Below are 15,313 nucleotides of genomic sequence, written 5' to 3'. Positions count from 1 at the left end.
GAGAAATCGCTGTAAAACATCTCTGTTAAAAGTTTCACCACACCCCGGCGGCGGTTAGACTTCATTTTTGACAATTCACACTATTCCTAGCTCGTGAGAATTCTCTATATTTAACGTTCTCTGACTTGTATACATGAAGATATGTTGGCAACGCAGGAGGAAGAGATTTGTCTTAAATTACATGTGCTGGTAAAGCAGTGCGCTATACCAGTCTAATGAGCTATAGCCAAGGTGGATTTAATAAGGTGACAGCATTCACCCAGCTGAATTTTTCGCCGTAGGTATGGCTTACGTCAAAATGATATGCTTTGTTTGTATGTATTGGTATGTTTACATTCGTATGTTTACATTTGCTTGCTGATTTTGACATGATGCTTGCACCAAACGCAACAACAAATACATGTAGGGTTTTACTTATATGTGTTTGCTGTCACCTGTAATAAATTCGCCTTGGCTATAGCCCTACTTGTTAGCGGCGAATCTTACTCGATTTGTTGTTGCTTTCGCATACAAATTTTTCATCAAGCTAAAACAGAGATAGCGAGCGGAAAAATGGCGAAAAGAAGAGGCCTACATTCTCAGTTTTTCGTAAACAAATCGCTGGCATGACCCCGGTTATGTCAGGCAATCAGCTGATTATTTTAATTCGCGGTGAGCCGTTTTACGGTCTGCGTAACGCAGAGTGCAGGAGTACATACCCTAACTCATTGCTAAAAATTTAGAACTCTTGATGTTATTGCCAGGAGATCAATTGTGCGAAACAAAAAATTGCGTCTTAATTCGTTAAGTAAGTCTCATTTTGTTAACAAATGTTTGCCCTCTGTTAAATGTCGTATTTGCTATTTTTCTCCCCACACTCCGTTACATGTAGAATCGAATTTACTTGAATTGAATTTAACACTACAATCTGTGAATTCTAGAAGCACTTTGCACTTTGGTTATCTTCTGACGCTCAGTACCACACTACCAGTGCAAACGCTCGATTTGTTTAAGCATACTTGGACACAAATCTGAAGTTTGCCATTAGCAGATCCATTTGGGACTTCTGTCCTGTAGACGTCATTCTTGACGCAAGAAGGTCTACGGACACTGCGCTGTATCCGTTCATGGAAATCCAGAGTGCCTTTACTCTGCTCTGGATGCCAAGCTTAGCTGGAATAGGCATGCTGACGCAACCTTGTCCAAAGCAACAAAGGTTCTCATGATCTGCAAACGTCTAGCAGGAAAATATTAGATAAATCTACATCATGATAATAAGGCCAACATATGGAGCGGTCGTTTAGGCATCGAGAGTCACTCTCTCGATAGCGCGGGCAGCGCTTAGCATGCGTGTGCATCACGGGGGCGATGCGGACCTCCCCTACAGCCGCGATGGAAGTGATGCTTGACCCGATAGCGCTGCTGAATATTACGAGAGAAAACTTCGATAGAGGAAAAGTGCTACTGCGACACTGGCTCCCGCCAAGAAGTGTGGTAAACACAACAGAAAACGGAAGTGGAAACGGCTTTGTGTGGGCGCGCATTCATCAAACCACACTTATCAGTTGCTATCTAACGCCCAGCGATAATATCGAAGAATTCCGAAGCAAACTAGATGACATTGAGGCTATGGCCTCAAAGCCCTGGCTTAGGGCACACTTTGACAAATATTGAAAATTCGTCCCTTGTGATAACATGCAGGGGAGAGGAGAAAGGAGAAGGGAAGGAAGAAGGAGCCTTGGGATTAGAGACGAAGATGACCATGCATTTTACGAAGACGCCGACGGTGGCTGATTTGCGTTCGTAATTAGCCGCAACAAGCTATTGATGAACTTCACCAAATTTGTAATATTTAGACCAGCTATATCCGCAGGCGTAGCGAAAAAATTAGAGCTCAGATGTCTAAATCTTTGCCAGACGAGAGCAAGGCAGCTGAGAAGAAGGTGTTGAGATGATTTCACCTCGTCCTCAAGACAGCTTCTGCAGAACGGACTTGAGGCTATCCCAAGTCTCACCGCATGAACATCTAACGGACAATGTCCGGCAAGGATAACCACTAAATTCGAGAGCTGTGGCTTTGTTAGCCTTAGGAGTTCCCTCGAGGGTCCCCGATCTACCCGTGGCCAGAAGGATCTCGCAGCCAAAAAGGGTGTACGTGCCAATTATATATATATATTATATAGCTATGGAGAAGTCTTAAGCAAATTTCAAGAATAATTACGCCCGCTCGAGTGCCATGACGTCAGTACGGAAAGTAAAACAACAAAATGAAGAAGAAGAATAAGCGAAAGTGAGCGGAAAGCCAATAATATAGAATAAATATTGTACACATATATCTGTCCTGCTTACATTTGCATACAAAGTTTAGTTTATTTTATGCTCTGATGTCACTCAGAGTATAGGAGGTGGTACTTTAGTATTAAAACTGGCGAACGACATTCACAACGCTTAAAACCAATAGGTTCAAAAAGGTTAGGTTAAAAGAGTCAATTGATTTTAACATGCCACCGCTTTTAGTACAGTAGTTGTTGGTCCTTGTTTTGGGTGATCTCTTTATATATTTGTTCAGGATCATGTATAATTATTTTCATGGGTGAAAAATTTAAGTAATGATCTTGAGCGCGTGATTGCAACACATATTTTCAAACTTTCGGTTCCCCCATTTTTGTTTTTTAGTAATACGATAAAAGTAACCCTGTGTCAGCCATTTTCAAGTGGTGGTAAGTTTTCAGGGTTGAATTGGTTTCAAACATCCAAATGTATTATTTTGGAAATTTTCGCATCTCTTCGATAGACAAACAAACTGTATAAAGGCAGGGTAAAGGAAAAAATTTTAATTTTTTTATTTGTGGTGAAAATTTTAAATAAAGTTTCCTAAATATTTCGTAGTTTATTGTCGATACACAATTAAAATGTTAAAGCAACCCTGAGATATACGTCAAGGTGAATTCTTGCACCTTCTGCTGCCGAAGTTTGCATCAAAGTTGAATCAGTTTTTTATTGTTACTTATTTCATAGTAAAAGCAGAGATAAAAGTTGTTAAAATTTGCGGAAATTGAATATCACTATTTGTGAAAGGTGTGGGATATTGCCTCACTTGTGGTGTAACTGACAATGATGAATTCTTGTTTGCCAGTGCTTTTACCCACGGACTTAATGCACGGCTTCCTAAGAGACAAACAAGCCTGGGAGAATGCTATCTCCATGTATCAAGGACCTGATCCATTGGATCATTGGTACAATTATATTTGCTGGTATGAAAATCATTTGAGAGGAGATCTAGAGAATAAATTCCGCGAAACACTCGAGCGTTGTCTTGCGCTTTTTGAGCACAGTGAATTCTATAAGCAAGATTTGCGAATGGTACGCCTATGGTTAAAATATATTGAAATGCAAACACATCCGCTCCATTTCTATCAAGTTTTATATCAACGGGGCGTTGGTAGACAAGTAGCGGCATTCTATATAGGTTGGGCAGGTTACTATCAGTCCATTAACGCAATTAAAGAAGCAGAATCGGTGTATAACCTGGCATTTCAGGAAAAGGCACAGTCCTGTGAAGAACTTCACCATGCGCATAATAAGTTCTTATACATGCAGACTGCTGCTGCACAAATGGCGCTACATCATCAACAACAACAGCATCAGCCGCATTTAACTGGGCAACAGTTAACACAACATCACCAATCCCAACAAATGCATTATCAGCAGGCAGGACAATGTCAATCACAAAATCTTTCGCAACATTCACAGCCGCCAATGCAACAACAGCCTCAAGCGGAACCACAACAATCTCCACAAATGCATTCGCAGTTACATTCACCGCAACTGGAAAACTACCATAGGCAACAAACATCTACTGCGGCAGCCTCCAATTCCTATTATCAGCCCCATGCGCAAAACAACATACAAGTACAGCAGGAACAATTGTATCAACAGCAAGTTTATCAAAATGATGCAGCAAATTACCGAAATGAAACTGATCCACCGGCTATTGCAAACCAGGTTTGTTTTTATACCTTTTTTGTAATCATAGTTTTTCTAAAAAATATATTATTTTACAGTTTAATGGATCCACGATCACCGTGTACCATAGTAATTTAGAAAATGCATCTGAAACGGCAGAAGATCGGCCTGCCAAAGGATATGGGTGCATAGAGTATGAAAAAGCGACACGTTCTTCAACTCAAATGGAAGAAGCAGAGGTAAAAGCGGCAGCTTTAAATAAAAAGGCGATGGCTCCAGCTCTCACACCCGTAGGCGCTTGTAAATTGCCGCGAAAATTTGCTGCTTATTGTCATAACAATTATGAGACTTGGAAACCAGCTTTGTTTCTAGAAGAACCTGAAGATCCAAATCGTCGTTGTCACTATGCCAAGCAATTAGTCTACCCTGGAACAGGTGTGGAATATAGTCCCGAGGAGTTGCGAGCTAAAATGTACATTACTCGTGCACCTGTAGTAAATAATATAAAACAAGTGGCAGCTCAGATCAATACAGAAGAGAAAGCTAAAGCTGAAGGGGATCATATACCGCAAGAGTTACAAGAAATTGGTGCTGTACAAAAGCAACAACAGCATCAGGACAGGGATGCAAGTGTTTCTAATGTCGAAAGACAGCACACTCTTAGCCATAAACATCGAGTATGTACAAATGAGCACATTGGGGTGAATGGTGTTGAACCAATCGGCCACAATTTCCATAACACAATTATCTACACACAGCCGCGCATTCAACAGCATAATCATCTCGAACGTCACATTCAGAGCAATCATCAAAATGAGAACCCACAACAAATGCTTCATGAAGGTCAAAAAGAAATGAACGAAATCGGAAATACTTTGGATGACTTAGAAGATCAAATTGAAGCCTCCACGATTCGTTTGGGCGAAAACAAAACTATTAAAATTAAATTTAAAAAAGAGCCCCAGCAACATGGGCATACGTTAAAAGGAAACAATTATGTGATTGAAGGAATCTATCAACAAGAGGTGAGATATACCGTAATTTGTGTTGGCAGTACAGTTCTTTTTTCTACTAATTTTATTTCCGCATGTATTAAGGGGTTAGGGGTAGTCAGAGGCCCGAAAAAATGATGATTTTCACGAATTTTTTTTTGCTACTTAATTAATTTATTTAACAAAAATAAAAACATAGCATAAAAACATCATGTTTTAACTTGACTTCACCAAAATTTCAAAAAAAAAAAATTAATAATTGCAAAAGTTATCGCTGTTTGTGTGAAGCCCGTTTCTCCAGAAGTCCTTTGCGGTGAACATCACAAGTCCTTGCAGATTCATCTAAAACCAATCGGATGAGAAAAATTATTTTTATTGATAGATAATCTCGAGCCGGATCGAAGCTTTTTTTTTTTTTCAAAATGAACAAAATGGCGGACTCAGGAAATATTTTTCAGATTTTCGGGAAAAAACCAACAGTTAATTGTTAAAAAAAAATCGAAATTTTTGAAAAAAAAAAAAATCCTTCGATCAGGCACAAGTTTTTTATGTTTTTCAAAAGCTGTATAAATTTTATTGAAATCTACGTAGCGGTTTTTAAGTTACAGTGTTCACCAGTTTGAAAAACATAGTTTTGAGAAAAACGCATTTAAAGTTTTGCTATCGGCTCCGGAGCGGCCGAGCGCCCTTTGTTAATTGTTGAATAACTTGAAAAGTATTTGTCGGATTCACTTCAAATTTTTACACCATATTTTTAAAACATTATACTTTAAGAAAATGCAAAAAAAAAAACTCGATTTTTTGAAAATTCTGACTACCCCTAACCCCTTAAGTCTACTTTCTAAATATTTTCACAAAAATATATGTATGTTTATGCAAACCTCGAATATATGTGAACACTTTATCTTTCGTTACGTGGCTATTTTAGGTTTCCGCGGTGACGCCGTCAACACCTGAATATGGAAGAGTTAAAAATGGTCATAGTTTTCACCCTTATAGCATAGATAATACATCAACGCCAAAATCCAGCTCAAAGCGCTATAAAGCAAAATTAAAAAGAATAAACAAAATTCCAATAGGAACTGGTAGTAGTAGCAACTCCTCCTCAGCTGAAAATGGTGGAACTACTAATGGAAATAGCAACGCAATCGCTATTGAACACATAAAATCTATTAAAAATGGAGACGAAGTGTTACAGAATGCTACATTTAATGATAATGCAAATTATTCGTTTTCAAGCGCAGTGGCTCTGGAGAACTCTCACTGCTCATTGACATCCGCCGTTGGCAGGCTCAATTTTCGGGATTCGACTTCAGCATATAATACAAGCACTGTTGCAGATATTTCTACTTACCAAGAAAATTCATATTTCGCGACTCAACACGATACAGAAGCAAAAGAGCTTCGCCTGCGAAAAGCTCATGAAATCATTGAGCATCACTTGGATAAGGAAGCAATTGATCCTTTTAGCAGTGAACTCTGCCGAGCATTCCTTACAAAACTAGACTTCCCAGGCTCGGACGATAGTTGTACCAACTATAAAATCGTACAAACCCCATTGCCAAAAATAGCGAATACGCGTACACTAAACTTACCCGATGGTGTGCAATTCAATATTGATAAAGAAGTAGGACGTGGTTCATATGGTTCAGTGTACAAGGCTACAGATTCTAACAGTGGTAACGTGGTGGCGTTGAAATTTCAGAAGCCTCCAAACACCTGGGAAATATATATTTGCGATCAAGTATGTTAAACACATATTCATGACTTTATTTCTTATCTTTACTACCGCGCTTTTTTAAATTTGTAGGTCCTAAAACGAATCAAGACGACAAATATTCTGCCCGGGCTCATGGATATTTCCGTTGCAGTAATTGCTCCGAATGCTAGCATTATCGCCACAGAATTCTCGCCGTTCGGTTCTCTGCTTGACATAAATAATAAAATTCGCCAAGCTACTACAAAAGTGATGCACGAGTCTTTGGTAATGCATTTCTCCGCGCAGATATGCAACATTATAAACCACCTTCACATGAATAAAATAATCCATGCAGATATAAAACCTGATAACTTCTTACTAATGCGTATACCTAGTACCGACTACCATTATCCATCACTACGTTTAATAGATTTTGGTTGCGCGATCGATATGACGCTCTTCCCTGAACCGGATAAGACGAAGTTCCGTAAAGTTATTCAAACAGATGGTTTCACATGCATAGAAATGCAGGAGGGCCGTCCATGGTCATACGAAACAGACCTTTTTTGCATTGCTGGCACAGTACATGTTATGTTATTGGGCGAATACATGCAACTGCAAAAGCGCTCCAGTGTATGGGACATTAAGCAGAAGTTACCGCGTTATCTGAAGAAGCATGTTTGGGCAAAGTTCTTTAATGACATGCTTAACATTAAAAGCACAAAATTGCCAGATTTAAATGAAATGCGTCACACCTTTGATCAGGAAGCGGCACGCATGGATTCAGAATTGCAGAGTCAAATACGAACGCTATCTAATATTTTGCATCGGCGATAACCATGGGGATATATTTAAATATAAGGCAATTGCAAACAATCGTTACCTTCCACTTAACTATTATTTACATTTATTTTAACTTTGTATTAGCTCGCTGATGCTCGAACTTTGTCCTGAGTGGAAAACATTTGAGAATTTTTGATTTAGTTGGTTTGCAATTGGTAACATAAAGAAAATTTAGTTTTATGCATTAATAATAGTTTGCAGTTTATTTCATTTTTTTTTTGTTTTAAGTCATTTTATTATTAAATCCGCTAAAAAATAAGTGTACTGCCAGTAAAGGTCTTCTATGCCTTAGCTTAATATGTTGAAATCATCGCTTTGGTCAATGTCCTGGTTACTGTACCGTAATTGTTGAATAGCCACAAGCTCTTACATATATTTTGTTTGCAAATAATAATTTTCTGCATACAAATGCTGGCAACTTTGCGAATAGAAAATCGGATAAGGTTTTGAAAAAAGATGTAAGCAGTTAAAATAAATATATGTGTATAATAAACCATGAAATTACAATATTCTGTATATAAAACGGTAAATGTAAAATACTGATTTCAAGAAGTAATTGGATTGAGAAAGAAAATTACGTAAAATATACGAGTATAAATGAAAATTAAATAAATTGGTTGCAATTTTTTCGACATTCAAATATAACGCTTTATTAAATGGAACGAAGACAGTCGGTTCTGCGTTATTGGGAGGGTCTGGCTTTATATCAGGTCAAAGTTAATGACTTCGACAGAACTCACAAAAAATTAGATAGAGAATGTTTTATAACCAACTAGCTGTACCCGGCGCGCGTTGCTACGCCAACAACTAAATTAAATGTAAAATAACTTTAAAGAAAAATCAGTACACAAATATTCAATTAATTCTAAACCATTTTATTGATTTTGATTATTTCGAAAAAAATCGGTTGGACGGGGCAGAATGCTACTCTGCAGCGCCACCTGGTGGCGAGTGGTAACAATGAGCATATTCTACAAACCTTCTCCGTGGAAATATACATATATATATCAATTTTTATAATAATCGGTCCAGTAGTAATCGAGCACATACAGACAAACATTCATTTTTATATATAAAAGAAGAAGAAGATATCTTGATATTTACGGTTTAAGGTTGACATAGCGGAGTGCTTCGGGGGTTTTGATGTACCAATCTAAATTGTGAGGCCTGCGGAATCATCCATGATCATGAAACATTTTGGAAAATTGTCTTTTAAGAGCCAATAATCGTAAAAGTTGTCGGATAAAATTAATATCTCTTTGATGAGTTTCAGTTCTTATCCCCATTTGGAAGGTAGATGAGATAAGTGCATAATGTAACTATAAAGGTGCCAACAGGGTTCCTTTTCAAACCATTAGGTAGCTTTAATAAACGAGCAAAGCTTCGTTAGTTTTAGATGCGCTATGTCCGCTACATCAGTTAAAAATGCCGTATCACACTCACATAAAAGGTGTCTGACTGTTTCCTCGCGTCTAAAGTTTGAATACGTAACTATACCTCTCCCAGCGCTCGAACGCAAAGAATAGAGTCGTCACTCGGCAGGCAATGGCAAACCTCCGAGTGTATTTCTGCCATGAAAAAAGCTCCTCATAAAAAAATATCTGCCGTCGGCTTGAAACTGTAGGTCTCCCCATTTGTGAAACAACATCAAGAGATCAGCTAGGTGAAATGATTTGCTGACTCCGAGTTTATCGGAGTAAACCCCTCCACCTACTCTGTTGTCTAGTTTTGAACCATCTGTATAGATGTATTTTTCTTAACAATAAGCCCGTTATCTCATTCCTTTTTGGAATGAAATACTGTGCCGAAGAATTTATTTAAGTTGATATTCTTGGAATTACAGAAATTCGTTGTACTAGGAATGCAGGGGAATTTTTCTAAAATTGAAGAGTGTCTGAATAGACCGATTTCTCTTAATCTGAGAGCTGCTTTATCAGCATAATATTTAGTGCATCTATGGGTGTAGTCCTAAGGGCACCGCAGATGCAAAGACTGGCCATTCTTTGTACATGTACCATGATTTATTTAATATGGAACTTATCTAAAGACGGCCACCATACTAGTATAACCCACTGTATGAGAAAAATCTAAATAAGAAATAAAAAAAAATTAAAGTTAAATTTTTAAAAACGGTTACATCGACTGAAATAGCAGCAATCAATACACTGCATTAAATAAAGTTAATTTACTGAGGCGGCAGCACTTGATCGGCTGCCACGTGAATTCAGGATGTATGCACAAAAACCACTGGCTCTTATGATACATAAGTACAGGCAGGTTATCAACGGCATTCACTAGGAGTACCTCCCTACCTTTATGAACTCTCCTTCCCCGAATGCCGTTACCGGCGTCCAATCACCGCTGGCACTAGGCGAAGAACTTCAACTGTCTCGCGAGACCCTATCATTCCCACGGCAGTCGGTTCCACGTTGCCGGTACGACTCGGATTTATAATATATCCGGCTAAGGACTGTCACTCCAGCAGCATTTCTCGTACATGTATGTTTATGCTGTTACAATAACAACAACAGCAACACGCATTATCTTGGACTCCGATTACAACATTCGGGGAGCTGGAGTTCATAGAGATGGTGATGACACTCTCGATTATTGATGTTAATGGCCTGTTTGTATGCTAAGAGGTCCAGTGGTTGTCGATTGTGGTCCAGTCAAGTCATGCAGATACCCTTGAATTGTCTAGGGTAACACCCCAGCAGAAGCTACTTGCTGAACATATTGTAGTACTATGCTTCCTAACGGTTGAGGAAGCTTCGATTTACTTTACTTTGCCAGTCTCCGTTTAGATATTTGATTTCGAAGAGTTGTTGACGAGTATCGTATCGACTACAAAGGTAATTTCCAGACTATCTCACTAGCCCCTGTGGGAGAGCAGATTGTTCGATGCTAGCTAGTGACGTAGCGTGACTGAGGCGAATGCCGTAGACAGATCGAACGCTACTAGTACTGCCTGCGATTTACCCTCGTGTTCATGGCATTAAGTACTTTGGAGGTGCTATGTGCTTTACGGGAGCAATTTTGATATTTAGCTGGGGCTAGATGATTATTAAAGATAGGGAAAGAAGGTTGACTACCATTTTGATGTACACTAGTCACGTTGTACCTATGTTTTTCGATATCAACATGATGAAATTATTGCCTCCTGATGACCACCTGGCCCTCATAGCTGGTGAAAGCAAGTGCTGCAAAGTTATTTGGCAGGTTGTGCAACCATCTCGTAACACATAATCACCGAATGTGATTGTCATCCTTTCACTGTGATTTGTCTGGTTGGGCAAAGACCTTACGGTGATCAGAGCCTACTTACACCGCAGGGGAAGATACAGGTATTCAGATGTTCTATCCATTTTGTCTGCTTTCAGTTGCCGAATCTCCAAATTGATATCCCTTATACGAGAATCCCACGACAGTCGGTTCTATGTAACCGGATCGACTCGGGTTTATAACCGGCCAAGGACTGTCACTTCAGCAGCATTCCTTGTACATAAATGGGGAATGTTTAAGCTGCTACAACAGCAAGGCAGTCACGCTCGTCTGCTACAACGGCCACTTCTGCTGACTTTGAACTGATTTCTGTGAGTTGTCCAGCAGGTATGAAATGAACTGTAACAGCAGGGATAATCTTTTGGAATGCGCGGTGATTCGCAAATTTACAATCGGCAGGTTTATAGATCGAGACGATAATGGGTAGACAGATAACAAGACCGTAATGTTAACATTATTAAATATGCCACACTAAAATATTAAAACCCCTTTTTTAAATATACCGTTCGCCCGATTTCAATGCACCGATTCTAAGTAAATAATTTCCTTTAGTGCAGAAATGTCAGCTCCATTGCATAATAACAAGCGCACAATAATTTCACTCATATTTTCTTATTGTGTTTTAGAGAAAATATTTCTACATGCACTGTTTGCACAAGTGTGTTAAGAATAAAAAGTTCACATAACGAACAACAAAAGCAACGTCATTTGTATTATACAAATAGCTCTGTTGCAAAATTATAATATTATTAAGAATTGTGGAAATTTGAAGGTGATTTGCCATTTTATAATACATAAAAATTTCACGTGATACAAAACTAATAGAAATGGAAATAGGTAAAATTTTAGCTTTTGCTTCCGAAAAAGAGTCATTGCGAAATTAAAGAAATGAAGAAAATTATGGAGCTGCAAATAAATAGATAATGAAAACAGACAGTATTCAGTACTAAGTTCTCTAAAACGAAGCCACCTCCAAACTGCTATTCGGGGTCGGCTTAAAACTGTAGGCTCTCCATTTGTGAAAAAATTAAGCTCGGCAAAATATCCAAAAAAGGGTGTAAGCGCCAATTATATATATGTGTATGTACATAGGCTTACTTTCGGACTAATTGCTGCCATTTCTCAATGTGCATTCTGGCGAAAATCTTGTTTTTCAGCAAGGTAATGCGTCGCACTTTGAGTTGGTTTGCTGAACAATGCATCACTTTTCTTGTTTATCACTGCTTTATGATCGATCTTGAGCTTCAGGGCGATGCTACGACTACTAACATGCCGGTCAGTTTCGAATATTTCTGAGATTTTACCGACACTTTCGTTATTATCGACATTTTCTTTAACGTATTCGCCAAATTTGGCTCCCAGTGACTACTGGCTGTTCGCAGCGCTGGAATTGCGTTGTTCTTGATGCAAATTACGTTGATGAATAAAGCAAATTAAAAAAAAAACGTTTTTTCTCTATTAGGCCCGGGATTTTTCAGAACATGTGTTAAATTAAGTATTTTTCTTTGCTTTTCCTTTGGGTATTTTTTTGCCTTTATTGGGTATTTGTGTGAGATGTTTTTTTTTTTTTGAGGAGCTTTTTCATGGCAGAAATATACTCGAAAGTTTGCCTTTGCCTGGCGAGGGGCAGCCGTTGCTGGAAAAAGTCTTTTCTATAACTTGGTCTTTCATGTTAGCCGGTTACTTCCGAATGGCGGTCGCCATCTTTGTCGCATTAATTAAAGAAATGGATTTATAGAAAGCAAGTATATCATTTTGACTACATACAGGGTGAGCCATATAGCGTTTGCTTTTTGAACCACCTATTTTTTTGAGAATGGTAACATAAATGACATGTCAAATGTCAAAAATAATTTACTTAAAGGTTTGACATTTACGAAATGGGACGCTATACGCTTGAACAAAATTGGGAAATATTGAAAACCTATTTCCAAAGTGGTGAGTCTTCTTCTTCTTTTCTGATATTCACATCGGTGGCTACGTCAATAACCAAAATTGTCGGATTTGGGGCTTAGAAAATCCACACGTTACTGTAGAGAAGCAAATACATCCTCAACGAGTCACTGTTTGGTGCGGTTTTTGGTCTGGCGGCATGATCGGGCCATTTTTTTCGAAAATGAGCGAGGAGCCGCGGTTACAGTAAATGGCGAGCGTTACCGTGACATGCTCAACGAGTTGTTTCCAAAAATTGAAGAGGATGACATGGACGACATTTGGTTTCAACAGGACGGTGCAACTTGTCACACTGCCAAAGTTACACTTTGAAAACCGAATAATCAACCGAAATGCCGAAATCAATTGGAAGCCTCGGAGCTGTGATTTAAGCCCGTTGGGCTATTTTTTGAGGGGAGCCGTTAAGGACAAATGCTATGCGAACCATCCAGAGACGATTGATGCTATAAAACACGAAATCGAAGTTGCCATTCATGAAATTGGAGCCCAAACAATCGAAAATGTGCTTAAAAATTGGGTTGATCGAATGCCCTACTGTAAAGCCAGTCCAGGCAGTCATTTGACCGATATAATTTTTCATTCATAAATGACAATGTTCAATATTCAAAATAAAAAAAAAAGTTTGAAAAAATATTGGTTAGTTTTTTTTTATAGCCGATTCAAAAAGCAAATTTTACATAGCCCACCTTATACATATGCAAAGGTGATTAATAGATAAATATAGGCAGGATAACGTGTGCTGGGCGTTTATAGTTGTTATATAATAATATTCATCCAACATTTCGTATACAACAGGTCTCTTTGTTGTTAGTTTCTCGGTTATAAGCTTATCTGTAATATTTGTTTTATAAATAAAAGCTAATAATAATAGTATACATACAAAGTTAGGTTCCGTTCGCAATTGTACACTTTAAATTTTTTTCCGCGACTGCCCCGTTTTCTATTTAAATACTAAATTTATTGACACTGAGGTCGATGAGTGCGGTATGCAGAGTAACAATTCCATGAGTTTTGAACTCTCAAGCTATGATAAGTTTTATTTAATACGTTTATATTTTTATATAAAATGGAGACCAACAGAATTTTACCGCCAAATATCGACTTTTCGATCAAATACTAACCTCTGCCCACACTGACGCTGTCATAGTCAAGTAAGGTGTTATTATCATATCACTTTCCAAGAGGTTCATGGTCGTTGTCCATCTCTTTTGTCAGGGCATGTTGCATGGATAACAAAAATTTGAAATTGTTAATACAATATAATAATAAACTCTTCAGCTTTTTAGAAAATAGGAGACGGTTAAATTTCGACATGATAAAATATGAGGTATATAAAGGGTTTTTCAAAAGTAACGCCTAGATGTCAGTAGTGCATAATTTCTAGACGGTACATTTTTTTATGTCGTTTTTGACATTTGCCATGTCTACTACAATTTTAGATTAGAGAACAACGCGTGAAAATTACTGAAACTTATGAAAATGGTCGAACTTTAAGAACAACATATCGCACCCTAAATACAAAAGGGTCACAACTCAAAATGTACTTCTGCTCAAATATGAACGAGACGTTATCAATAAAACAGTCCGCGGATGACATATGGCAAAAATAAATTTTTTGTTTTTTAGTAGAACTGTTATAAGCTTACATGGCAAATTTCAGCGTGATATGTCACATAGTTTGTTTTCTGTGCTACTGTAAACAAGTCAAGCTCGAGTGTGGAAAATTTTGAGTTGTGCCTCTTTTGTATTTAGGGTGCGATATCGTGACGTTTTTGGTGTGGAAATAATGGTTTGAATGAGTCGACAATTCAAAGATTGTTAAGCATACATGACATTTAAATAATGCAATTTTTCACATATAATTGTTAAGAGCCGTATTTTGAATAAAAATAGTGGAACTTGAAATCACTTAAATTTTGACATGATTTACTTTAAAACAAATGCCCTTTATTTTATATAAATATTAATATTGTAAATATAATCGGTTACTGAAACTTGAGTTCTTCAGTTTATGTGCGCATGCGCATACACATGCATGTATGTAGAGAAATGTAAGTGATCGTAATCAAGCATGCTTTAATGCCTTAAATCTAGTTAATTGAACAAAGAGAAAACTGAAATTACTAACAGATATTATGGTGTTATGATTGACCCAATTTCCCGTAATATGCCGTCCGTAGTTGATTTTCATTGCTATGGTGGAAAAGTGCAAAAAAGTAAGCGAACTGAAAAAAAGAAAAAATGAAAACTCTACGTTGAAAGCAATCGCCACATTGCTGATTGCACATTGCAAAAATAATGCAGCGCAATGCAATAACAACATTAGCTATAGTAACACATAGCATCGGACTGGTAAAATCACACAATCTCTATTCGCCGGTTTTTTCTCGATCTAGTGAAAGTAAAGTGGGACAAATGCAATTATTATTGCATCCAGTAACCGAGATACCTTAACATAGTCGAACAGTCAAAATAAACGCTTCGCTGCTTCTGCCGTCGCAATTGCTCCGTCGTCTCCACCCCAATTTTGCACTTCGACTTGAAAGTTGGTTGCGACTGCAAATGCAACTTTTACACAATATCTAAATGTATATGTATT

The 15,313-nt window shown here is 37.9% G+C and overlaps 1 protein-coding gene across 2 annotated transcripts; it reads left to right on the top strand.

The window, feature by feature from the left end:
* The first annotated feature begins 2,688 nt into the window (after positions 1–2,688).
* LOC128863504 (mitotic checkpoint serine/threonine-protein kinase BUB1) lies at positions 2,689–8,096 on the top strand. 2 transcript variants are annotated; one of them, XM_054102702.1, is made up of 5 exons: positions 2,689–2,797; positions 2,869–3,984; positions 4,044–4,970; positions 5,866–6,681; positions 6,748–8,096. In XM_054102702.1, the coding sequence occupies exons 2-5, from the start codon at positions 3,094–3,096 to the stop codon at positions 7,471–7,473; spliced, it is 3,360 nt and encodes a 1,119-aa protein (XP_053958677.1). In that variant the 5' UTR covers positions 2,689–2,797; positions 2,869–3,093; the 3' UTR covers positions 7,474–8,096. The 2 variants fall into 2 exon arrangements, with proteins under 2 accessions (XP_053958677.1, XP_053958676.1); XM_054102701.1 differs by having other exon boundaries at positions 2,689–3,984.
* Positions 8,097–15,313: the final 7,217 nt, after the last annotated feature.

Source organism: Anastrepha ludens, chromosome 5, assembly GCF_028408465.1.
Source record: "Anastrepha ludens isolate Willacy chromosome 5, idAnaLude1.1, whole genome shotgun sequence".
Taxonomy (NCBI): Eukaryota; Metazoa; Arthropoda; class Insecta; order Diptera; family Tephritidae; genus Anastrepha; species Anastrepha ludens.
The sequence above is the reverse complement of the archived record's forward strand: the minus strand, read 5'-3'. Positions and strand labels throughout refer to the sequence as shown.